The sequence below is a fragment of the Eulemur rufifrons genome, chromosome 6 (genome assembly GCF_041146395.1).
Source record: "Eulemur rufifrons isolate Redbay chromosome 6, OSU_ERuf_1, whole genome shotgun sequence".
NCBI lineage: Eukaryota > Metazoa > Chordata > Mammalia > Primates > Lemuridae > Eulemur > Eulemur rufifrons.
In genome coordinates, this window is record NC_090988.1 from 58597563 (window position 1) to 58624143 (window position 26581).

The following is a 26581-nucleotide window of genomic DNA, read 5'->3' on the forward strand; positions in this document are numbered from 1 at the left end:
AGCACTGTATGTGGCTCACCTCGTTTACTCCTCATGACACCCCATTGGGATCCTTATTACTGTGATGAAGCTGAGATTCAGAGAAGGTACGTCATTTGCTCTGGGTCACACTGCAAGTAGATGGCAGAACCTGGCCTTGAACTGAGGCCTATCTGACCACAAAGCCCAGGCTTGTAACAACTGTACTGTAATGCCAGGGCTCTGCCTACAGCAGACCAAGAAGATGCTGGGCTGCAGAGAAGAAAGGCCATCTTTGCAGTCAGTGCAGTACTCAAGACGTAGGAATGTGTTCTCCCACACCACCATTAGCCCACCTTTGGTCCGCCTGTGATGCTCTTGCCTTTCTTGCTGAGCTGATTCTCATTTCCTGAGACTGAGCTCAGCTGTTCTTTCCTCTGAAACCTTCCCAACCCTCTCACCAGGGAGAGGGCGGGGCTTCCTCCCTCCATTCACATGTTATGTTACAGGTGTCGGTGGCGTAAGGACATGTTGCATTGTTCTTTTATCCTATTTTACTTGTCTGCCTCCTAGATGTGGGAATGCTTGCTCCAGACCCATCACAGGGCCTGGAAGGTGGTAGATGTTGCTGATGCTTGCTGAGTGACCATATCGATCAGGGTTCTCTCACTGCAAACAACAAAATCTGAGCCAAAAGGAGTGTTTTTGGTTTTTTTTTTGTTTTTTTTTTTTTTGAGACAGAGTCTCACTTTGTTGCCCAGGCTAGAGTGAGTGTCGTGGCATCAGCCTAGCTCACAGCAACCTCAAACTCCTGGGCTCAAGCGATCCTCCTGCCTCAGCCTCCCGAGTAGCTGGGACTACAGGCATGTACCACTATGCCCGGCTAATTTTTCTATATATATATTTTTAGTTGTCCATATAATTTTTTTCTATTTTTAGTAGAGACGGGGTCTCGCTCTTGCTCAGGCTGGTCTCGAACTCCTGACCTTGAGCGATCCACCCGCCTCGGCCTCCCAGAGTGCTAGGATTACAGGCGTGAGCCACTGCACCCGGCCCAAAAGGAGTGTTTTGAAAGGGTGTGCAGTGGCTCACTGAGTGAAAGGAAAAGGTGAAAACCAAGCTCAGAAAGGGCAGGAGCAGCAAAAGCCCAGGGACTCAGGTCTCAGGACTGTGCTGGGATATGAACATCACCTAAGATCTGGGCCCAGGGAGGAGAGGCAGGTTGGCCCAGATGCGTGGATATACCTACCCCCTTGGCATCTTGAAAGAGCAAGGCGTCCATACTGATGTATCCACCATGACTGTACCCAGGGGTGGAAATGTAGCTCCCTAAAAGGAATCATCCAAAGAAGAGGAAAAGATGGTGGGTGGTCCCCAAACAGTGACTGTCCCCTACAGTGACTCTTCTGTTTCTGGTGCAGATGCCTCCAAGATGTAGCTCTCCCACAGTGGGGCCACCTCCACTGCCGCAGAAGTCACTGGAAACCAGGTAAGAGGCCTGACCATTTCCCCAGAGCCACTGTGCTCTCAGGCCTCCCTTGGGGCTCCTGAAGTGGATGGTGACTGGCCATGCGTGGTGAGCACAGCCACCTGGGCACACCCACTCTCCGTTGTCAGGGCAGTCGAGAACCAAGCCTCTCTCTCCTGGCTGCAGAGGGGCTTCCCTTCCCATAGGTTGAGGGTCTGGATCACTGTCACTGGCCAGGGGTGGGAGCATCAGAGGAGAGGTGGCTGCAACTCATGTGTCCTTCAGTGGCTCCGAGGGCGGAGAGCATCCCATGATGTGTGTGGTTTCCGTCAGCCTCCTTCCTGCTCTCAGGGTGAACTTAGCCCTTTGACAATCCAGGCTTTGTAGGGAGGGTCATTTCTCCTCACAGGGTAGCTGGTATAATTGCTTTGGGGGTGTTTCACAACAATGAAATTATAATGGGCTCCTTCTGAGGTCAGTTGGCTGCCTGGTTCCCTCTAAAATGAACCGGTATGTAGTTACCTACGTCTGAACTTTAGAACGTGTTTTCAAATTGGGCCCCATGCTTACATGGGTTCTGGAGCCTTCACTGCCAAGAGCAGCTGTCTTTCAGCTAAGGTGTCAGGGGAAGACGGTCACGAGCATGGCAGAAGCTTCCCAGCATGGTGCCTTGGCTCCAGAGCCTGCACTCTCTGAGCCCACTTTCCAGACAACGGTTGTTTCCCTGAGCCTTTAGCCCCAGAGAAAAATGGCAGTGTCACAGAGGGCAATGGGCCAGTCCTTAGTTTTACAGAATAAGAAATTTGGTTTATGGGTTCACTCAGAGGATGTCAACACCAAGGAACTCACACTGCCTAGAGTCACAAGAGACTCATGTATAAAGATGCTGACTTATTCATATAAACTGAGAAACTATGACTGCCCAGGAGACTTGGCACAAGGTTATCCTTGTGAGCACTGGTGGCATTGCCTCTTCTTTACCTATTTGGTGCCCTTCTCTGCAAAATAGCCCCTGAGGGAGTAAAATTCCTCTGAGCAGACTGCACAGGTCATGTGGAGATGGAGCAGAGGGTGGAGGGGTCCCAGAAGGGGGTGCTTTGGAGCTGGCTGATGTGCTCGTACACCCTAGGCAGGTGCCAGCCCCCTCCGCATGGCTCACTCTTAGACTCCTACGCAAGCCCAGCATCAGTGCCTTTCCTCTCTTTTGGCTCTGTAGATATTGGTAGTCTTTTATCCCCACACTATACTCACCCCCATCAATGCAATGGAATTGAGTGTATTCTAGCTTTCTGAGCAATGCTAAGGACTTTTCCTCTGGATTTAAGTGATGCCCTCGTGCCTTCACCAGTACCCTGTCAGACCAGGCCATCCAGAGGGTGGGCCCATCTCATTTTATATGCAATGGCTATTATGAGAGGGTGACTTTTTTCTTGGGGGGTGACCCTAAGCCCAAGACAGACTACTGGTTAAGCATTTGAAATGTTCTCTGAATGATATTATATACCTCATTCTCCAGTAACTGTTTCTTTGTTCACTTTGTGTTTTTCCAGAGCTCAGAAAAAACTCTCCTGTAGTCTGGAAGACTTAAGAAGTGAATCTGTGAATAAGGTCAGCCCATCACTCTACCCTTAAAGATGACTGAGTTACTTCTGTGGGACCAGTATGGTGCTGGGATATACAAACAATGTCCTGGACCCTACCTTGTAGAGGCTTTTATAAAATTTTTAGGGAGGCAGGAGTTACATGAACATTATGAGAAAACCAGTTAGGTGTGGTCCAAGGCATCCTAGAGAAAAGACAAGTCAGGAAATGCTGCCTGGAGTTGCTAAGAGAAGATGTTGAGCTGGGCAAAGGCTTGGTTAGAGTCTGGTGGGCATAGGAAGGTTTTGAGAAATGGTGCAGAGCAAGAAGCGGCAAGTTCAGAGCCATGAGTCAGGTCAAGCCAGAGAAGATGTTGAATTCTGGCCCTGTAGCCCCAGGGCGCTTGGGGACATCATAGAGATTTTGAATGAGGGAGTTATGTGGATAAAGGAGATGATCCCAGGAGTAAGATGAGGGATAATGTGGGTTATTGGAGGGGAGCTATTGGAAGAGTCTAGGAAGATACACAGAGGGCTTTGTGGCTCCTTGTATGAGGGTGGCCCTTGATCATGTGGGTGGACCCCGGGCTTCAGGGGAGGGTTGCAGGCTCTTGAGCTTAGTCTTTAGGGACTGAGGCATCCTGCCCTGAGAGAGGGCCCTCAAGTGCCCATGCCGCATACCCTGCCTGGGTCTCCAGCGATGGGCCAGCTCCCTGGTGTGACGGTGGAGAAGCCATAAAGGCTGGAGTCAGCAGGAACTGTGGCCTCATTCAGTGGCTTTGCTCCTCCCATGGTCACGTGCCTCTCACTGCCCTGGTCATATTGCCAGCAGCTTCTCAGGACGTCTGTCCACGGAGTTGGACAGGGACCTGTGTTTCCTGCCATGGATGGTAATTACCTGACACGGAGGAGGAGGGGATGAGCCTTTCAGATAGAAGCAGGCAGGTGGTTCTGAGTTGTTGTTTGTGACTAACACAGGTTTCTTTTTCTCCATGTAATTGAAATCCTCTTGCTGCTCCACAGTGTGTCAATGGGAACCAGCTCTCCCCGGTGGTAGAACCCAAGGTACGTACATTAACTTCATGCCCCATCACCTATTTGTGGTTGCGCTGTTTGCTAGCGTTTTAATTTAGCAAATCGTAGCTTTTGTAACCTTAAAATATGTTAGCCATAAAAGGGATAAGAGGACAAGAGGAAAGACAGAACTTCCTTCCCCAGTTTATTTTTATGTGCATCCAGGTATATAATGTGTTATTACCGCCATTATCTGTGGGGTAGGATTTATTACTATTGCCTCCACTTTATAGGCTCAGAGAAATTAATCCTTAACAAATCAATCTAGATTTAATCATTGGGAAGGGTGATGTTATTGTCTCAGCACACATCAGAGTGTGGCAGCTCTTATCCTTTCTGTGCTGTTAGGTTGTGGTTAAAAAGACACAGGAATACACTCAGTCCCCCTTTAATGAACAAGTCATGCTATAAAAATCCCATTAGAACTGATTTTCTCCAAGGAAGCCTGTTGTGGAAGAAGATTAAGTTTCCAGGTCAATACACAAATGTTGAGCACATGATAAACTGAAGATTTGTATAATTAGCATGATTTCAGCCACGCCCAACCACCATTTATAATATACATGAAATGTAAGGCCAGTGGCATTTCCCTTCTCTGTGTCCTGCCTCCACATCCATATGACATGTTGGGCCTCACTGCTTGCTGACTTCTGCCTGAGAGCGTTGTCTTACATTTTCATGTCGATGTGTTAGAATGGGGCTTTTCTGCCCGTTCAGCTATAAGAGGAAGATCTTTCTGTACCTCTGCATCCATATAAAGGGATTCTCTGCACTTCCGTATTTGTAGCAGTGGTTGCTTCAGTTGGGCAGCCATTCCTTGGGCCACCTGAACTGTGCAGCAAAGGTCTTCTGCCTGCTCCCCTGCCCAGGTGCTCTGGACACACAGTCCCTGGGCCCGGGGCTTGTGTGGTCCCTTGGTAAATTGAAAGGCTTCCTATGGAGGCTGCTGTGTTACATCTTCCACTGTCCCCGTCCCTCCTTGGCCTCACAGAGGTCATTCACAGGTGTTTCTAAAGCACGTCTGTAAGTGATCACCTGCTCCTTTGGAAGCACAGCTAGCACACAGGCTCAGGCTTTAAGGCACTGACTTGATTACCAAGACACATGAGTGACGTGGGACTGTTTATAAAGAGGAAATATTCTGGATTAAAAGATGATTCTCATATGGCTTTGACCATAATCGCAACTTCTGCAGACTCAATTGGTTCCATGTGGCCACCCCCTCCTCACACCCACATACACCACTGTGCTCCCCAGGACTGTTCCACAGGTACAGTGGTCTCTCAGCACACCCCCTAACCTTGCTTCCTGTCCCTTGCTTTCTGTTACTGAGAGCTCGTTACATTGTAAGACGCCCCTGTATTCTTTTCCAGCTCTGTCTATCAGAGCTTCCCAAGAATGTGCATCCACTGATCCCGGCTCTTCCATTGGAGCCCATGGAAAAAGTCAATCTCCCCTACTCCTGACAGCTCTAGAATTTAAGTCCCTCATCCCCTCTCTGAGTGCTCTGTTCTCCACTGAACATGTGGGTGGATCACAAGCCTTTAAAGCTCCTATTCAGTCTCCTTAGTGTCAGCCCTAGTTTCTCAATGTGTTCTTCAAGTTGTGCCCTGGACCAGACTTGCGTGTGATACTCTACTGGTAGTCTGACCTGTGCCTTCCTTGATGCAGGGACTGTTCTTCTAGATTGCTGTCCCTCTAGGACCTCGGCACATGATATTTCTGTGCTTCTGTTTATCTGATGTCCACTGTGTACTGGGCCCTGAGCAGATGTTATTTCATGTCAAAACTGAGGCAGGAATTGTCATTCCCCATTTGGGAACGATAAGACAGAGGTTCTAAGAGGTGAAAGAGAAAGAGCTTTGCCTGAATCAGTCTGACTCAAACCCTGGGCCCTTTCCACTCTGGCCTGCTGCCTCTCTGTTCTAATTGGAAGCAGCTGGGTAATCAGTCTGCGCTGGTCCCTTGCCTGGGGTTGCCTTCCCCACAGCCAGGGTTACTCTTGCTGGAGACAGAAGAAACAGAACTGGAGTTGAGCATCCCCGTTTCCTCTGTGTCATGTCTTGACACTGCACTACCTTCTCCAGCAGTGAGTCCTTCCCTCCCAGCTTTTATTCTGGGCCTCAGCAGAGCTCAGAGAGCCCTTGCCATTGCCCTCAGTTCCTTTTGTTGTCTTTCCTACAAGTCTGGGCCGTTTTTTTACCACCATTCTTGGGTTAGGTGTGCGCTCTCTGCATCTCAGCTCCTCAGGGAGCTCCCTGGGTGACCCATGTGGTGTCCTTGGCTGTGTCTGATCTGCTTTGGGGGAGCATGTGTGAGGATGCAGCCAGAGATCTGCTTTTCAGAGCCCTTCCCCCTCCCATATTTCCTGTATAATGTGGCGCTTGGAGTCATTCCCTTTAGTTCTCTAAACTTTTTGAACACTGTCTTCCCACAGCCAGTGGTTCCTGGGTGTGACTCCATCAGAATAATCTGAGATGCTTGTTAAAAATACATACTCCTGGGGTGCACTTCCAGAGGGGCTGATTTATGGAGCTGAAGGAAGGTGGGAATTCATGTTGTTTTAAAAATGCCCAGGTGATTATGAAGCAGCCAGTGCACGAACTAGCATTTGGTATTTGGAAACTGTTGGTCTTTTTTTCTTTCTTCCTTCCTTCCTTCCTTTCTTTCTTTCTTCCTTTCTTTTTTTCTTGAGACAGAATCTTGCTCTGTTGCCCTAGCCAGAGTGCAGTGGCATCATCACAGCTCCCTGCAACCTCAGACTCCTGGGTTCAAGCAATCTTCCTGCTTCGGCCTCCCAAGTAGCTGGGACTAGGGGGATGCACCACCATGGCTAGCTAATATTTCTATTTTTAGTAGAAATGGGGTCTCACTCTTGCTCAGGCTGGTCTCGAACTCCTGAGCTCAAGTCATCCTCCTGCCTCAGCCTCCTAGAGTGCTAGGATTACAGACCTGAGCCACCACACACAGCCAGTCTTGATCACATGTTTGACCATGTCTAATCTCTACTTCGTGGGCTATCACAAATGTGAAAATCACTTGGTCTTTATCTCTAATTACTTCTACTTCATTACTTCACTGGCCACTTCTTTCAGAATTCTTTAAGAGTTTATTTTCCTCTTCCCATATCTCTCCTTTCTGAGCTTATTTCTAGAGGGTTATATTCAGTGTTCAATGAATGAATTGAATTTCAAACAGTTTCTAGGGCATGCATTTGTAAGCAAACTGATTTCATAAATGTACCAGACACTTGGCTTTTAGCTAAATGGAACTTCAAAAGATGTCTGAGTCATGGCAGTCTCTCGTTGCTGTTCTGACTTGGCAGTTTGAAATCTGTTTTGTCTTTCATATCACTTTTCTTCTGAGTCCAATCAAGTGATCCATAGTTGATTCTCTTGGTGACATTGTTTCACTTTCTCATTTCATTTATTCTCACTCTCTCAGTGCATTCCACTGTGTTTCCCTCAGGTTTGCAAATTTAGGGGCCATAGTATGCTTCTTGACCAAATAAGTACTATTCTTCTTCTCTTTTAATCAGCTTATTTCTTTGGGACCTTTCCATGGCCAGGGTCCAAGCACAGAGCCTAGGATCCCAAGTTCCTAAGGGAAGTCTGCTGGCATGTAGCCCTCTGGCCCATTTCCTGTTGTCATCTCTCCCAAATGTGTATGTATCTTCGTGCTTTGCCTTAACGTGATGTTTTTCAAGTAACTGTTATCACAATATAGGTTTTTTCAAATGTAAGCAGTAATCCCCCCACTGTAGCATAGCGTTCTCTCAGGCAAGGTCCATATAGTTTATGTACTTGGTCAAGCCCTTGCGTGGTCTGAGTAAGGGTCCTAATTAGCAAAACTGCCTCTCTCCTGACCATAGGAAAGCAAGTCTGGGGAAAACAGAGAAGCCCAGACCAAACTGACCTCAGTCTCCTCTCCTGTAACAGGATTGTTATTTCATATATATACACATACACACACACGCATATATACACACACAAACAACGTATATGAATGAGTGTGATAAAGCACTAGGTAGATTTTATTAGAATTTGCTTTGTATATTCAGAGAGCTCAAAGAGTAAATCATGCCTGTTACATCATTGAGCCTCTGAGCACTAGGCCAAATAGCAAAGGCCCCCTTTGCAAGACACCCCCACTTCCAGGTTAGAGTCAGTTGCAATCAGCCCTGGATTTGAGCTTATTTCTGTCCCCGTGTTACTGTGTGGCCTTGGGAAAGTTTCTTCCTTTCTCAGATCTCTGATCCCCTTTCCTGGCCTAGGCTAAATGACTTCTGAGAGGTCTGTGAGTCAACCTAAGTGAACAGTGGAGTTGTTCCTGTACCCAAGGGTTTCCTAACTGGGTTTGAGTCTGAGACTCAACTCTCTCTCTCCCCTTCCAACAGACCAGCCCTTTCCTGGTGGAGCACAAATACCCCACGTTACCTGGGAAGCTTCCAGGAGCCATGCCCAACGGAGAGGCTGCCAAATCTCCCACCGCCGGCCTGCCTGACAGCGCAGGGAGCAGCCTGCAGAGGCTGAGTGAGTGTCCAGACCCGGGGCTGGTGGCCTCTGAGCAGCATGCTTGGCACTTCCAATGACTGCACAGGTCCCTGCACCTCCCACCGCAGTCCACAGTTGGAGAATGGTGGGGGTAGGTGGCTGGGACAAGTTGTACCCTGGGTGGTCCCGTTTCTAGAGGCTACTCTGGGCCTAGGCAAGCTGTTTCCTAATGTCAGCACTCAGAGTCCCAGCAAACCAAAGTGTATATGCCCCCCACTTCTTTCCAGCTGCAGTTACCCAGCCTCATCTCCCCTCTTCTTCTCTTTCTCCTCTCTCGCACCCCTTCCTGTCCTTCCTATCATCCCTTCTCCTCCTTCTCAGACACCCCCTTCCCCCTTCCTATCTCTCACTCTTCCTTCCTCTGTCGTCCTGATCTTCCCTCTCCTGTCTCTGCCTTTTCCTCTGCAGCCTCCCTACCACCAATAGGAGGATAGTGTGGGCTCTTCAGGTGAGAGCACTTCCTTAGGCAGATGGGGTCAGTGGCCAGTGGGCAGCGATGTCTGTCTACAGGGATCCTTTTGGTGATTAGGACCTAAAACCATAGAGGCCTTTGCTGCTTTTTATTCAAAACAGGCCATCTTTCCCCAACAGCGATGGTATATTCGATGGGGCCCAGCAGAGAATGTTCTGGTCCTGGCAGAGCTCTCCCTACCCTTGACTCCTCAGCCCCAGCTGTTCCCTGAGCCAGCCCATGTGTTGGCTTCATGAAGAGCAATTCTGCACCCGGCTGCAGGAGCTCTAGATCAGCCCTTATATGAGTGTGTCCTAGTGACACCCAGGCTGGACTCAGGGCAGCTTCAGATCATTCTAGTATGAGCCTAGTGAGCCCTGGTGCCCACGTGGGACATGGCCTGGTGTGTTCAGACTCTGCTGCCCTCCTTCCTTCTCTTGAGTGTGCATATCCCAGTCTGCCGGAAAATGGCACCAGGAGCATTTGGTCCCCTCCCATGAGACCTCCTCTCAGTCTCTGTCACCACTCACCCCATCCTTCGATTAATACATGGGATTATTTTTCTTTCTGTTTGAGTTTTTCTCTCTTGCTCGATGACATCCTTTTGTTTATTTCTTTGCTCCCCTATAACTCTGTTGGGCTGGACTTTGGCCTCTCTTGTTTCCTCATGTGGCTTCTCTGCTTCTTGGTTGGCTGGAGATCGTGGCCGGAGTGTCAGTGCCCCCGTATTAGGTACTGTACCCATTCCAGGTGAGGTGGGGAGTGAGAATGCCTTTGTTTCCCTGCCCTGATACCTCCCCCTCCTGCCTGCATTCCTGCTTCTCCCTCCGAGAAAAGAGAGCAGGCTTCTTGTCCAAATAATCTGCAAGTGCTTGGATCCCACGTCCTTAGAATTTGAAAATATTAGTTCACCTGGATTTGAAATGTTGAGCTCACTAATTTCTCAGAGAAAGCCCGGAGTGTGCTTGAGTCCCTGCTAGCTTCTGAGGCCTTGCTATCTGTGGAGTTCTGCCCTGAAGGCAGAGCTGGGTAGATTCTTCTGGACTCTCATTGAGGGATGGCCCAGGTTCGGGGAGAGGGTCCCAGAGGTCACGTCTGTTACTCTCATTCACACATCATCTCATTCTCCCAACCTCAGGAGACACAGAAAGTGGTTGGGATGACACTGCCATGGCCAATGACCTCTCATCCACGTCATCTGGCACTGAATCAAGTCCCCAGTCTCCTCTGACACCAGATGGTAAACGGAGTCCCAAAGGCATCAAGAAGTTCTGGGGAAAGTAAGTCAGTGGTAATGATTGTAATCATATTGCTTGGAATTAATTTTCTTCTTGACTGGTCGAAGAGTCTACGTAAGCCCCTGGTCCATTAGACATTGGAACAGCAGTAAAAGCAGGGCAGTCATGTTTAGAGAGAACAATCTTAGTTATTTTTCAGGGCTGAGAGAAGAGGAAATGTGAAAGACACCCATTAAATATAGCCAGTTGCCTTGCGTGTCGTTCATTCTAAACAGCCACCTATCCCACACCTCCTGAGCATGTGCCCCGCAGCTTACACTCACCCAGCTTCACTTAGGTCCCCATGGGGTGTGGCCCAGACCCCAGAGGCAGGAACAGAATTGAGCCTTGAGTCTGGCTGAGGAACTGTCGCAGGTTGTGATCTTGGATCTCCAGGGAGGTACTGGGATTTGGTGCCGCCCAGAGTCCCGGGGCTGGCTGCAGGCTGTCCCCTGATAGTCTCCATGGATTCTTCTCCATGCAGAATTCGAAGAACTCAGTCAGGAAACTTCAACACTGATGTGCCAGGGATGGCAGAGTTTCGACGAGGTGGGCTCCGGGCGACTGCGGGGCCAAGACTATCTAGGACCAGAGACTCCAAGGGACAGAAAAGGTAAGGTTCCCTTACTGGTCCACCTACGAAGGAAGGCCAGCTTGTGAAGTGCTGGCCAGGGTGGAGTGAGAGGGGCGCTGGTTGTCCCAGCGCCTCCGGAGATGGAAGGCAGGGGCCCTTCCTTAGTGCAGAGCCTTCGACTTGCCTGTTTGACACACGTAGACATCGCTTGTGCTTACAGGTAAGCTGAGGTGAAGGCAAGAGGCCCCTGCAGTGGGAAGTGGCTCGGGGACACCTCCCTGAGCACCTCGACAGCTCTGCATACACATAACCCGTTCTCAGCAGTGCCTTTGCACACTGCATTGAGAAGCCCTGGTGCAGCCATTAAGAGCACAGGTTCTAGACCTGGGTTGGAATCTCTGCTGTACCACTTTCTAGCTGTGAGCCCCAAGCCAAGTTATAGAACCTCTCTCTCTCTGCCTGTGTTTCCTCATTTGTAAAGTGGAGGTCAAAAACAAGTATTTTATTAAAGTTCTTATGAGGATTACATGAGCTACTGCCTCAGCTGTCTGCCATTCAAAGGTTGACATCCTCTAGTATATTCGGGAAAGAAAGCGTCATCTCTTACCTGCTTCTTACCTTCTCTTACCAGCCCCCACCTTCCACACCGACTCTGCAGAAGGGCGCTGGTGGAGCCGGCCACGTCTCCCATATTCCCATTGTACCAAACTTTACTGAAGGGCATTAACTAAAGGGAGGGCACTAGAATCAAAATGGGAAGTTTCACATGGCTGGTCCCATTGCACCCTAATAAAAAAAAAAAACCATAGTAATCATTAAATTTCTCCAGAAGTGTCCCTGGTGGACACCCTCCAGTTATTAGTTTTATCCTCTTTCCTTCAGTTTCCCTGCTTTGAGAAAGAATGTCTCCCTTCAAACCAGCACAGGTGATTCTTTACTTCTGTGTCCTGGGGACACCCCTTTCTATATCCTGTCCCCCATCAGGCAGTCTCTACAGTACATCATCTCCAGTGGAATATCTCCCAAGGTCTGAGTTACTCAGCCAAGATCAGTGCTTCTGGGGGCCTTCCCCAGGAGTGGATTGTGACATTTTAAATCTAACCAAAAGGTGAAAAGTACAGTTTTACTCTCTTAAGTTTAGATCCCTTGAGACTGCCATACAGTGGTGCAAAGTAAAGGTAATTGCTGAATAAGAAGGGCACAACTCAAATATCATTTCTCAGAAATAATACAGTCTAGATTCCAATTAAAGGAGAAGAGCATTTCCCTAAATGCATCATATTGTTCACAGACCTGCATCCGCTGTGGAAGGGAATCTTAGCTTATTATGCACGTGGGTATGATATTCACCTTCCCTGGCTTGCCAACCTCAGGTTTCCACGCTTTGCTAGGTCCTCCTGGTGTATGAGACACAGGGCCTTTCCAGATCCACTTACACATGGATGGGTATCCCCAGACCTGTATTATACTTCAGGTGCCTGGAAAAGAAACAGGAGAACCTATAGACCATTAGCCTTTTAAAGGCCAGAGAATCAAAGGATGTGGTCTGAGAAGTTAGCAACCAATTCAGAGCCATTAGAAAGTGAGCTATAGAAAGATTACCTACTATATGTTCTGTGATTAGACAATTGAATTTACTTAGTGATTTTCTTAATTTAGACATTAGTGTTGTTTCTGATTTTTTTTTTCTAAGCTGAAAAAATAAAGTTAGGGTAAGCTTGAATGATTCATCTTTGTTCTAATTCTGGCTCTTTCTTTAAAGATTGATTCTAGAAGGGAAATCACTGGATCAGGGCATAAGGTCTAGGACCCTTAGGCATTGCTCCTAGCGCAGGACTGCATTGTTAGGAAGCCCTGTGCATTCTCTCTGTCACTTTAGGGGTTGGGATAACCAGTGTCAGTCAGAAACTTTCTTTGCCAAAGGAAAAAACTGCAATTCAGCCACAGGGCTGCTTTGTTTGAATGTTTTGTGCTTTGTTAATCACAACAGTGGATGATAAAGAGAATAGAAATGAAGAGATCCTGATGAGATGGTTATGTTTGGCGTAACAGTGCTTGTGGTAATGAATTTGATGGTGGAAAAGAAAAACCTTTATTACTCTTCAGCAGAAATTGGATATAATTATATGCTAATGTCCTCTGGTGTTTACAGTTTACAGATATTTAGGTATAGCCTTAAAAAAAAATGTTGTCACTAATATTCTTGTAGGAAAAGTACTTTGTTATGGAAAGCCTCCAGCCCCAATTCCTTTTTTCCCAATGAAACAATTATTTTTTTAAATATAATATTCGATAACATTTTGTAGGAACTCTTTCTGTGATTGTGGAAGAACAAATTTTATTGTCTTTTTTCCTCCAGGAAATGTTTCACTGATTTGCATTCCAATCAGCACTGCTGTACAGAGAGTACCTATTATACCCCATCGCTGTCAGCATTAAGTATTTAAATTTTTATTTGTTTAAATTTCTCTACTTTTATAGACTTCCAAAAAAATTATACTTTTATTGGTAATTTAGTTTTCATGGTTTTCATTTTAATTCTTTTGTGAATTATCTGCATTTTTTTGGCCCATTTTTATTTAATTATTAATGTCTTTCTTATAGATTTCCACCAGTTTTCTCTATGTTAAGACATTAAGCCATGTCTAATAATTGTGAAAAAGTCTTTTTAAGTTTGTGGCAGAATTTCACTTTTGTTTATGATATTTTGATATATGGAGTTTTTATGTTTATATATAATGAAGTTCATCAACTTTTCCTTTGTGATTTCTTTAAATTTTTCCATGACTTTTTAAAACTGTGTTTGAATAATGTATTTAGGGTTTTATTTTAGTACGTAAGTTTATTATGAGTTTCTTTGTTCTGTTTTTGAGGGAAAAAGCAGCACTAAAGTATAATGTTTAAGGCAAGCAGATTCTAGAGCCATCGCTGGGTCCCATCTTTGTGGAGAATTTTCTGAGTCGATCCACTAAGTGTATTACTCTTTGGGACTCCAGCTTTAGAAGGAGTCTCCACTCAGACTGCTTCCCTGTCTCGGGCCCCATTTTATTACCTTTTCCCCACATTCATGGTCAGAGACAGATTTATCACAAATGTAAGGAAGCTTAAGCTTCGAGGGCCCTTACTTGTGTGGGATCCAGTCAATGTGTTGAGGGGGCCAAGTGTTTTGGAAATTTTGCATAAATAAGGTATTTTAAACACAACCAGTTTTAAGACTGCTAACTCTTTACTTCAACTTTCCCTTGGTCTACACTTTCCCTTATATCAGATGATGTTGGAGTAGCTGTGGGGATTTTCAGGGACTGGCTAGAGCAAGTTGAGTTGGGGATCCATGTAATTTGGGTTTAATGGAATGTGTGTATGGTTTGCAGTCACTTCATGTTTAGTTTAGTTAGGCTTAGTTAACTAGCTGCCCTAGTGTACTAATGCTTCCAGGATTACTTCTGCTTTCCACTGGGCCAGTTTGCCCAGCACTGTGTACTCACTAGTGAAGGGTATGGTGGTTATAAGTGGGCCAGGTGTACCCCTGCTCCATGGGAATGGCATATTTGATAAATCTCAGTTACATAATTTTGACTGCAATTTGGAAAGATGTTTTGGAATGTGTCAGTAAAACAGATAGTTTGGTGGTACGTGAAAGGTACCATCTCTGTCATCTCTAAATTATTTCCTAGCGTGTTCGCCATGGCCCTGGCTGACGGGAGACGCTGGCACTGAGAGAGGCTGAGGAGGTGCAAGCTGGGGCTGGTGCTGTGGGACAGTGCGAGGCTTGGGAGGGTAGAGAGAATCCACAAAACAAGGAATGGGGAGACTGCTGAAGATTTGGACCAGAGCACTAGGTTGTTTTGCAAAGGGGTACAGGACAGAGGCTTTCAAATCATGATCTCAAAAACACTTATTTCCCTTTTAGAACTGAAAATGTCCCTCTGATGTACATAATGTTTGTTTTTTCCCAATTTCCAGAAGCAAGGAAATGAATGAAATAAAAACCTAATAGAATGTAAAACAAAAGTGGTAAAATGAGCATTGAAATTGAGAGAAATTATTCCCACATTAAGAAACAAATTATAAACAAAAAAACCTCCAGATCATACCAAACGTAGCAATTTGCTAAGAGTAGGAGATAAATTTCAAACAGAAGTAGTGACTAGGGTCCTAGATTGTTGTTCATATAAAGTGAATCATATGAACACATTGGAAAAATAGTGAAATTTCTGGCTGATTTTATGTGATATATTGACATCAACAAAGACAACGTAAAACTCATGCTACCACCACAAGGACATAAGTAACACACTGGTTAATGAATAGTCAATTCATAGAATGTATAAGATTAGCCATAGCATTAAAAACTTGAATGCTATGTGGTTTACCACTCACATATAGAAGACACATAATAGGTTTTCCTAAATTTAAATTAAATGATTCTAAGAATGCACCTGACAATACCAATTATAAATTGTGAAGCTGAAACTATTTTTTAACTACTATCATAAAAAATATCTATCAGTCATGCTAGAAGACTGACTCAAATATTATAGGGTTGTAGACATATGAAGAAGCAAACAAAGAGTATGTACCCAAAATATGAGGGTAAATTACTACAGAGGTATATCTAGACGTTAATTAGCAAAAATATTAATTTTTCTGGATTTTGTAATGTTTTTCGGTTTGGCCAAATTTGTAATTTCTTGTAATTTGTTTTCTCATTCTAATACTCAGTTTCTAATTCTATTTTCAAATTTTGTAATTTTCTTAAAGGGGGCATCCCAAATTTTGTAAGTTTCAGGCCTCATAAAACCTGGATCTGTACCTATTCAGGACCCATTAAAACCCAGGCTGTGAGTGATCAGCACCTACCCCAGGGTACACATCGTATCTAGCATTTGTTCTAGAATGGCACTTCCTGGTCATTCTGGCCCATTAAGGAATTCCCTCACTTTAAGCTCCACCAGGCATTAAAAAAAATTTTTTTTTTAAATCTAGTGTGTTTAGGGGTACTTTCCTGGAAGGAATCTTTATGACTATCTAGTCTTCTATATTCTATAAATCCTCATTTATTTTTAAAAATGAATATGAAATTGCTCAGTCGAATTTCCCCTCTCTAAAGACTCTATTGGGATTTTTAATGTGCCATTATATTCACACTTTAAATGAAAAATTGATGTCTTTAAGAATTGATAGCTTTATAAAACCCAGCCATCCTGTCTGGGAACATGATCTAGCTCTTCATTTATTATTCATGTCTTTTTTATCTTGCTCTGCAGAGTGTTGTAGTCACCACCTTCCCCGCCCACCAGTCCCCACGCGGAGTCACACAGGGCCCATGTGTCCCCTGTTAAAGCAATTCCTACACCTTTTATAATTTTAGTTGCTGTGAGTAGGATTTTTCTGTTTTAACAAAAGCATCAGTGTCCGTACATTGATGGTATATGGAAAATTGTTGATTTTTTATGTAACATACAGATTACATATGTTCATGTGTGTGTGTATTTTATAAGTAGCCACTTAACTGAGCTCTCTTGGGTTTTCTAGGTGGGCAGTCCTACCATCTGGAAAAAAATGGATTTATTTTGTTTCTGCCTTTCTAATAGCTATATTCTTGTTCTTAATCTCTCCTTATACTGGCTGCAGCTCTCAGACCAGTGTTATTAGTATTGATAACATACTGTCTTTTTATTGACTTGAATGTGAATACCCCTAGTATTTCATTAATAAATAAGGTATTGGCTGTTGTTGATTGGGGGGACTTGGGTTTTTTCATTTAGTGTTTTGGTGTTTTTTGTTTTGTTGTTTTTTTTTTTATGTTAGAAAGCTGCCCTCTTTTCCTAGTTTTCTAAGTATTTTCCTAAAAATTAGAGTGTTGAATCTTATTGAAAAGATGATTCTTTTGTGGGTTGTCATCCTAACGTGGCCACAGTTCTGGGCCTGTGGCATGTACATGTGTGTATGCGGACCTATGACATGTACACATAGTCTCAGGACAATCATACCAGCTACCCCATGCTCTAAATAGCTGGAGATTTGAAATTCAGACTGTGTGTTATCAAGGAAACTCCCGAGTCTACATCAAATGAGTATGCAGTAGTGGAATTTGGTTCAACTAAATTCCATGACTGGGGTTGCTTATTAAAAAGATAGTCCCTGAGCCAGGTGTGGTGTTGCGTGCTGGTACTCCCAGCTACTCTGGAGGCTGAGGTGTGAGGATCCCTTGAGCCCAGGAGTTGGAGCTTAGCCTGGGCAACATAGTGAGACCCCATCTCTGAATAAAAGAAAAAAAAGTTCCTTCTTTATGAGAAGTGATTAAACTCAGAACCTCAGGCTCTCCCGCTAACAGAAACATGCTGTTTTCCTGCTTCCCAGTGACGCCAACGCCCCCTTTGCCCAGTGGAGCACCGAGCGTGTGTGTGCGTGGCTGGAGGACTTTGGCCTGGCTCAGTACGTGATCTTTGCCAGGCAGTGGGTGTCTTCTGGCCACACCTTATTGACAGCTACCCCTCAGGACATGGAAAAGGTAAGGGCTGAGCTTGGGGAGGCTCCAGTTTCTCCCCAGACCAATGCATGGGGAGGCCAGGGCCCCCCACCCCTCCCACACCTACAGGAGGATGGACAGGGGGGTTAAGATCCCCTCTGTAGCTGTGGGCCATCCTAGGGCACTGTGCATCCATCGCCACACTCTCAGAGCATCTCCACCCAGACGCCATGTCCTCTGAGGGCCAAGTCGCCTGCCACAATTTCATATCTGGTCTTCATCTTTTAATTTCAGGAGCTAGGAATTAAGCACCCTCTTCACAGGAAGAAGCTGGTTTTAGCAGTGAAAGCCATCAACGCCAAGCAGGAGGAGAAGTCTGCACTGCTAGACCACATTTGGGTGACACGTAAGAACAGGCATACATGTATTAAGTATGTTTCTGGCAGTAACAAAGGGTAGAAAGAATCTCCCTATTAAATGTGTGCCTCAAAGACAGCTATCTCCTTGAAAAAGGCAAGGCATCCTAGCACTCTGGGAGGCCGAGGCGGGTGGATCGTTTGAGCTCAGGAGTTCGAGACCAGCCTGAGCAAGAGCGAGACCCCGTCTCTACTAAAAAAATACAAAGAAATTAGCTGGACAACTAAAAAATATATTCATATATAAAATTAGCCGGGCATGGTGGCGCATGCCTGTAGTCCCAGCTACTTGAGAGGCTGAGGCAGTAGGATTGCTTGAGCCCAGGAGTTTGAGGTTGCTGTGAGCTAGGCTGATGCCATGGCACTCTAGCCCAGGAAACAGAGTGAGACTCTGTCTCAAAAAAAAAAAAAGAAAAGAAAAAGGCAAGGCGCAAAGGGTTACTAAATCCTTTGGGGAATAAAACTAAAAGCTCAAAATGATAATTTGCTCCTTTTTTTTTTTTTGCATCTACATTCTCCAGCTCTCATGAATCTTGACACATCTGTTTTTTCTGTACTATTAGGGTGGCTTGATGATATTGGCTTACCCCAATACAAAGACCAGTTTCATGAATCCAGAGTTGATGGACGAATGCTGCAATACCTGACTGTGGTGAGGACTTTTCCTTTAAATATTTCAGGTGTCCCTATGAGCATTCAGCTCAGGTGTACCCATGGTGGTTATTTTAAACTTGATTCCGCCTCTTCCCTCATATTCTTAAGGCCATGATATAGTATTGTTTGTCACATTAGAGGTTCCAAGTAGCAGAGTACAAACCACTGTGATGAGAGAAGCTGTCCGTGTATCGTGGGCACCTTCCTGAGGTGCAGGAAATTTGTCTATGTTTGGTCTGGGAAGGGACATCAGAGATCTTCTGTCACTTTGGAAACTCTGGTTTATCAACCAAAACATTCCTCTTCCAGAATGATCTACTCTTCTTAAAAGTCACCAGCCAACTACATCATCTCAGCATCAAATGTGCCATTCACGTGCTGCATGTCAACAAGTTCAACCCCCACTGCCTGCACAGGCGGCCGGCTGATGAGGTGAGGGGAGGATGGTATCTCTCCAGCTAGCCCTGAGCCAGGACACCTGAAACCTTGAGCATGAGAAAATAAGAACGTCGTCGTCACAGATGGCTGCCTTTCAGATCACAGTGCTTGAGATTCTTTCCTTTGCTCAAGCTTGATGTTGCCCAAACACCCCTGTTACCTTTACTGTTGTCTCATGATAGCCATAGGCTTCCAAGCTCCCACTCTCCCTTGGGGAGACACGTGCTACAGGCCAGAGGGCAGTGGCAATGAGTCTTTCAAAGTCATCATGTGATTAAAGAAGCCATGGTGCAAAGGAGGGAGAAGGCAAAGACAAAATGGAAAGATGTGTGTCCGGTAGATGGAGGAGAGGAGAAGAGACAGAGGAGGAGGAGGGAGGGAGAGCCCTTAAGGAACCAAACATTTCAGAATAGGTTTCTCTACTTGTAGATACCAAATTAACTGACCTCCAGGCCCAGATACACAGGGGATCCATGAGCAGGTCTTGCTAGAGAAGAAATAGTGTAGGTAAATACTAGCACCCCAAATCACGGTGAAATACTTCATGATGTTCCGTGAACCTTGGTGTTCGTGGTGGGCCCCAAAGCTGACAGGTTGTCAATCACATCTTGTCGCCTCTGTTCCTGGGAACTGAATGTAACCCTGCTGCAAAATTAACTCAGCCTCCTGAGGAACTATAAAAACATTTTTACCTTCGCCCTCCATCTCCTGTTTTCTCCCTGTTCAACAAACATGTTTTGAATGCCTTGTATGTCGGGCACAGTGCTGAGCATTTTGAAGACCATGATGCCATGTGAGGGCACTTAGGTGTAAGTATCTTAGTGTGTGCTCCCCTAAAACGTTTGGCCACACCAGAGAGATCTTTTGTCTATAAAACACTCAGCTTACAATTGACAATCATCTTTAAAGTTCTTCTGAATCATGGACTGAATAACTGTGTATGTCTTCATTTATTTGTCCCAAAGTTAACCAAAAGATTAGGGAATGACAGGATTCTGGATTCAGATATCTTAGCGTAGACGATCATGCTAGATTCAATGAGAGCTCCATTTCTTGGAAACTGGGAAGGCTCTCAGGCAGGTGGTCTGGCTGGCCTGGGTCACTAAGATTCAGGGTTTTCCCAAGCCTGCCCCAGATGCCAGACCCACAGGGGCTAACCCTACAGAGGACCGTGGTGGGACCTAGTTAGCCTAACTTCTTTCTTCTCTTCCGTCCCACAGAGTAACCTTTCTCCTTCAGAAGTCGTGCAGTGGTCCAACCACAGGGTGATGGAGTGGTTGCGGTCCGTAGACCTGGCGGAGTATGCTCCCAACCTCCGAGGGAGTGGAGTCCATGGAGGTCTCATTGTGAGTGGCTCTTCGGCCTAGCCCACCTGCCTTGGTACAAACTGGGGTATTCGGAAACTGTTTCTTAAGGGCCAGACATAAATTCTAGTGAAAAAATAGGTACTTCCCCTGAAACCCCTGCATAATTTGAAGTCTCAAAGAAAGTATTTTGGTGATTTGTCGTTGAGGATTAATATAACCTCATGGAAACAAGGTGGCTTCTGGAAGGACTTCTTAGCAACAGACCCAGAGGATTCCAGGTCAACGGGATTGCATAAGGACCAGCTCTTACCAAGGCAGCTCTACCTGTTCCCACAGGAACATGGGGGCTGGGGAAGTGAGGGGGAGGCCATCAGAAAGTGACTTCCTGCTTACTATGATCTTTGTCACTACTACGATCAGTCAAGTGGCAAAGCCAGAGGGGAAATGAGGAGGGGGTGGTGGCTTGGATGTTGTCCAGAGGAGACTCTGAGAGGCAGCCTCACCAAGGAGGTCCCGGTCTCTGCTGGTCTGTGCAGACGAGGTGCTCAGTGGACAAACGCACCAGTGTCTGCTCAGAGTGGGACTCGGGGCAAGTGGGTGAGTTTCAGCCCCTGCCGTGGAGCTCCCCCAGGCCCAGTGGCCGATTTCTCAGTATCCCCCACCTGGAGCCGTTTGTGGTCACCCCTGGCTAGGTTTGTCTGTGGTTTTTTTTTTAGATCCTGGAGCCACGCTTCACTGGGGACACCCTGGCTATGCTTCTCAATATCCCACCACAAAAGACACTCCTCAGGCGCCACCTGACCACCAAATTCAATGCCCTGATTGGTCCTGAGGCGGAACAGGAAAAGCGAGACAAAATGGCCTCGCCAGCTTACACACCACTGACCACCACGGCCAAAGTGCGGGTGAGTTGCCAGACCCTTCCTTTGTTCTGTGAGAGCTGGCTCGACGCCTGCAGCCAGAGCAGCATGGGCAGCCTGGGCACAGAGGCTCTTCAGCTTCTGCGGTCCCGGTGCCTGCGAGTCCTTGCTAGGCCAGTCCCTGCCCATCTTGAGTCCATGGAAGAGAGTGCAGGCTTCTCTGCACAGAAGGGGTAGGAACAGAAGCGTGTATTCTTTACACAGTAGGTGCAGGAAGCACCTACTCGCAGGCGGCTGGGAGCTCCTCTGCGCCAGCGCTGCCGTGACTCAGCCTGCAGGGCACAGGAGCTCTGAACTGGGCTCCCTTCACTCAGGCCCGTGTGTGTGCCCCACAGCACCATGGGGTCTTGACTAAAGCTGCCCTGACAACACAGGAAGTGCTCCTGTTGGCAGCAGGTCCCGTTTGTCTTGTTCTGTGAGGTGGCCAGCACGCAGCTGTCCAGAGGTCCCGAGGTCATCCAAGCACCAGCACTGCTCACTGGGGCTCCCTGAATCCCACAAAGCCCGTTAGCCCTGCCTGAGCCACACTTCCTCAGACCACATCCCTGCCAGACCGCAGGTCCACAGGCGATCTCTGGAGGCCGGGCTGGCCCTGGCCCTAGCAGCACGTCGGTGCCTCAGGCCTAGCTAGAACTCGCGAGCAGACCCCTTCCCCAAGGGAGCAGGATGGGAAGTGTTGCTCGGGGAGGTGAGCAGAGACAGTGCTGGGCGCAGCTTGTCCAGTGTGCCTTCTGAGGGCACTGGGTGCCGAGGGGGTGCTCTCCACGTGGTGCCGGCAGCTGTGGCACGGCGAGTTCTCCAGTGCAGGCTGCAGCGTCCTGCAGGAGGGCCCAGTCCATCTGTGGAAGCAAGAAAGCCACGGGCGGGGCAGAGCCAGGTGTGAGTTTCAGGCACAGCGTCTTGGAGGGGCAGCTCTCTTGGTCAAGATTACGTATCTGTTGGCCTCTTCTCCCACGTAGAGTTGCTTACGGGAGCTCTGTTTTGTTCAGAGAGTTTTTCTAGAAGCAGTTTGCCTTATTCCTTTCCTCGTGAGCCTGCCCTAAAATATATTGTCGGTCATATCTGCACACTGGCTTGATAACCTTCTCATAATTTTGCATTTGCTATGTTTTAGCCAAGGAAACTAGGATTTTCACATTTTGGAAACATAAGAAAAAAGAAATTTGATGAATCGACGGACTACATTTGCCCAATGGAGCCCAGTGACGGTATCAGCGACAGTCACAAGGTCTACAGTGGTTACCGGGGCCTCAGCCCCCTTGATGCCCCTGAACTGGATGGGCTGGACCAGGTGGGACAGATTAGCTGACGCCCTTGTCACCTGCTCTCTCTGTGCACGCCGAGCACTCACAGTAACAGCGTGTGTCACCGTATAACTGCACCTCACCCCCTGCACGTGTGCATGTCTCACAGAGAACATTCCAGCAATTGTGGACCCCTGGGCTAGTCTCTCTTCAAACCCTGAAGGTGGCCAGGAAATGGAGCTACACCTCTGCCAAAGGGGCCAGGCTTTGGGGACTGTTGCCAAAGGTGGGCTCAGGAGGAAAGACAATTAAAGACACTTCTACATTTTTAGTTATTCTTGATGTCCATCCTCAGCACCAGTGGAAACACAGGAACTTGGACACAGGTCCAGAGACCCTGGTCACTGCCAAGAGGCTCAGCTCCCAGACATCTCTGTGCTTCAGCTGGGGGAAAAGCTCAAGTGCCTTAGGCCTGTGGGCCACAGTCTTAGCTGAGATCAGTGGGGACAGGCAGCTGGGACTTGTGTCACAGTGACAATGGAATTGTGTCATGCCTTACTACAGAGATGGCTGCTTCTTTCTGGTAATAAAAACAATATTTATGTACAAAGCCAACAGTGCAACATATATTCAATCTGGTTGGAGGAAGAGAGCTGGACATAGCTGGAGAACCAGTCCTACTCATTGCATAGCTTAAGAGCCAATGGCACTGAGGTGGCCTCGGACAGGTGCACACTCAGGATTCACTTGGGGGACGGAACAAGGAGGGACCCCGCCCCCCATTTCCTTCAGAGGAGGCCTGTGGCCTCGCTGCTGCAGGCTCCACCTCTCTGTCACACACATCCTGACTGTAGGTCACATCTGTCGTGCAGACCCCACAGTTGGCTTCCGTTTCAGTGGCATGAGCCACCTAGTGCGGGGGAAGGTGGGGAGCTTAAAGGGCAGCCTTGCTGGAAAGACTCTCTGCTATTTCATGTGTTTATCGGCTTCTCCATCACGGGCTTAGCTGGGCCCGTGACTGTGGTGGGGGTTGGTCTGTCTGTGCTGACAGAGCTGGAACAGGTCCGTCCTCTTGATTTAGAGGCTGACTCGATGATAATGGGTCCTCCAGATGGGCCCTGTCTGGCCGGAGACCAAGGGAGAGACGTGCCTTGCCAGTCTGGGCTCTGGCTCATAAGATTCCAGTTCACCCCAGGGCAGCTTTTGGCTCCACTGGGTCCCCTGGGCCTCATCTACAGAAGAATAACAGCCGTGTCGTAACTATCTGATGGCCAGGGCAGGGCCCAACATCCCCAGCGTGGCACTGTGATTCTGTCCCAGATGGAGGCAATGTAAGATTTGCTGCTTTAACTACTGGCTGCCTCAGGCCACCACCTCCTCTGAGTTTAGAGATGTGGGCACAGCTTGCAGCTGGCAATGCTGGTGTTTGATCCCAGCACCAGGGCCACTGGCTGACAGGTGATCATTCAGGCTAATGCCTGACCAGTGCAGCTATAGAGAGCCAGTCAGGGCAGGCTTGGTCCCTTCTTATCATGTCCTGGTGAGAGAATCTCTGCATGCACCTGTTTCCAAACCCTGCATGGAATTGTTTTGCCACTAATTCTCTGTGCAGCCTTGAGCAAGTCCCATTTCCTTTGTGGGCCTCAATTTTCTCACTTGCAAAACAAGGGGTTACACTTGATGCCCTCCAGATTTACAGAGGATACTTCCAAATCTGCTGTGCGTCTAAGCAGTTTTAGGAAAGAAGCAGCAGGCCGGCATTACCTGGGGAGGGGAAGGCAGGCGCCCAGGCAGTGAGGAAGCTCCATCAGCAGCTTCCCGAGGACACCCACCTGTACCAAGGCATTCGTGCCTGGGCTCCTGTTGGTTCCTGGAAATTGTCAGTCTGTTCAGCATCCTGAAGGCCATCATTCCTGCTGCTCTCTGCTCCTGGAAATAGCTAGAACACTGAACACATGCAGAACGGCTACTTCTGACAGACCCTGGCTCTGTGCACCCTGAGTGCTGGTGCTGGTGCCGGGTGGGGCCCCAGGAGAGTTGTGCATGTGGTGTGGGACAGTGACGCCTTTCCCCAGGAACAGAAGCAGCATGTGCTCCACCCACCTGTCACTCCTCGGGGCCTGGCCCGCTGCTTGCGCATCTCACCAGCGTGCCCTGGAGAAGCCAGGCCCAAGCAGGACAGGACTTGCATGCCATCTCTGCAAGTCACAAGCTGCACCGTGTGTGCTGACCAGGCTGCTGCCCGTTTTACAGATGGCACCTTCAGAAGGCACCGTGACGCAGATAGGGCTCCTCTCCCAAGACATCCACCGCCTTACGGTAGGACTCTGACCTTCTCCCCCTAGTAGGGCTGGTGCTGGAGAGGCCGGGTGAGTTTGGTGTGATGGGGCACAAGGCCTGAGGGAGAGCAAAGAATGGTGCTGGGTGCTGGGTCAGAGTCCGAGCCTGAGCCTGAGCCAGCTCTGAGGCAGAAAGCATCCCAGGGGCCTTCTCCATTGGCCTGTTGCAGGGCCTTGAGACCCTCAGGGCATCAGGAAGGCTCGGGGGCCTTTAGCTGGAGTCAGCTAAGTCATGCTGGGTCTCAGGTCCTCTCCCCAGTCTCAGAGCTGGTAAGGAGACCGAGGTGCTCAGCAGCTCCAGGTCACCTGTCTAGTCAGCCCGAAGCCCAGGGCACATCTCTGGCCTAATGGACACGGTTCTGCCCTCTCTCTGCCCAAGAGACACAGGCATTTCCCATCACGCCTCTGACGTGGTGGATACCACAGGCATGCGAGCACATCCTGGCATGCCCGAGAGGACAGACCGTATCGTGGGGAGCCAGCTTGGTCTCGGGAAAGAGGAGGAGGCTCGAGTCCCTGCTCTGACTTTGCCAGCCCTGGGACTTTGGGTGTGTCATTCTCTTTCTGAGCCTTGGCTTCATTATCTGTAAACAGGGCTAATCATATCCTCCTTGCCAGGCTTTTAGGCAGACGAGAGCTGGCAGCAAAAGGCTAGCCACAGAGCACAGATTTGGTTTTTAGGCCCGTAACTCCCAGGGCCCTTTAGTTCCCAGGTATCACGTCACTGAGCCGGTGGGCTGTAGTATCTGTCCACATGGAGGCCCCATCACTTCACTTGCTGATCTATTGAGGCACGATTAAAAGACAGGACAAGGATGGGAGAGTCTCCCTGTGTCCAAGGAAAAGACAGGAGAGTCTACCTGATCCAAGCAGGATCAGTTTTTTGTTTTTTTTTGAGACAGAGTCTCACTGTGTTCCCCAGGCTAGAGTGCCGTGGTGTCAGCCTAGCTCACAGCAACCTCAAACTCCTGGGCTCAAGCAATCCTACTGCCTCAGCCTCCCAAGTAACTGGGGCTACAGGCATGTTCCACCATGCCCGGCTAATTTTTTCTATATATATTTTTAGTTATCCATATAATTTCTTTCTTTTTTTTTTAGTAGAGACTGGGTCTCACTTTTGCTCAGGCTGGTCTCGAACTCCCGAGCTCAAACGATCCCCCTGCCTCGGCCTCCCAGAGTGCTAGGATTACAGGCGTGAGCCACCGCACCCGGCCCAGGATCAGTTTTGTTCAACTTTTTTATTTCTTGGCTCAAACACTGAAAGGGATCTGTCCAACCTTGCCCTTATAATCTCTGCTAGACCTTTGGTGGCCTTGACATAGCAACTTTACCTCCAAGACAACCACTTTATTTTTATCTTAATAGTAGTGTTTATTCTGACCCAGTACTGGGGGTCCCTGAGACACCATAAACTTACAGGGCACTGGCATCAGCCGTAGACCACACTACACTCAGTGCCCCTCTGCTTCCCACGTAGCTGCCGCAACCCTGTTAAAGTGCCCCTTCGCCTGTGTCCTTTCAGACCATGCTGAGCCAGGACCAGCTGCTGAATGACTCTCGCGTGGCTGCTCCCAACGCTGATGGCTGGAGATGAGTTTCTTCGTGGCTGAGAGCCCAGAGAGGCACGTGTGGGGGCCCCGAGCCTTTGCTTCAGTGGGAAGCTGGCACACAGCCCCCTGCAGAGCCCGTTGGGGCTGGCAGGGTGTCTCGCACAGGGTGCTGGCAGAAGTGCAGCAGAGCTGTGGGACAGATGCCCAGGAGGTGGCCTTACTGTCCCTATGTCTTTGCAACCGTGCTGTGCTCTCCACTGCAGCTTTTAATACCTTTTGTACTTTTATACGTGGACTGCCGACCAC

General features: G+C 47.9%; 1 protein-coding gene across 2 annotated transcripts in view; it reads left to right on the forward strand.

Annotated features, from left to right (window-relative positions):
* The window catches only part of PPFIBP2 (PPFIA binding protein 2), a 134089-nt gene extending 107728 nt beyond the window's left edge, over positions 1–26361 (forward strand). Inside the window, exons 12-27 of one of the 2 annotated variants that reach the window (XM_069471128.1) lie at positions 1380–1447; positions 2977–3034; positions 4030–4071; positions 8477–8612; positions 9784–9816; positions 10223–10364; positions 10846–10974; positions 17299–17449; positions 17702–17813; positions 18387–18475; positions 18787–18909; positions 20136–20261; positions 20939–21127; positions 22257–22433; positions 24640–24705; positions 26248–26361. In XM_069471128.1, the coding sequence (XP_069327229.1) occupies positions 1380–1447; positions 2977–3034; positions 4030–4071; positions 8477–8612; positions 9784–9816; positions 10223–10364; positions 10846–10974; positions 17299–17449; positions 17702–17813; positions 18387–18475; positions 18787–18909; positions 20136–20261; positions 20939–21127; positions 22257–22433; positions 24640–24705; positions 26248–26319 (1713 nt within the window). In that variant the 3' untranslated portion in view covers positions 26320–26361. Of the gene's footprint in view, positions 1–1379; positions 1448–2976; positions 3035–4029; positions 4072–8476; positions 8613–9783; positions 9817–10222; positions 10365–10845; positions 10975–17298; positions 17450–17701; positions 17814–18386; positions 18476–18786; positions 18910–20135; positions 20262–20938; positions 21128–22256; positions 22521–24639; positions 24706–26247 lie in introns of those variants that run through there. The other variant, XM_069471129.1, reaches the window with a different exon arrangement.
* Positions 26362–26581: the final 220 nt, after the last annotated feature.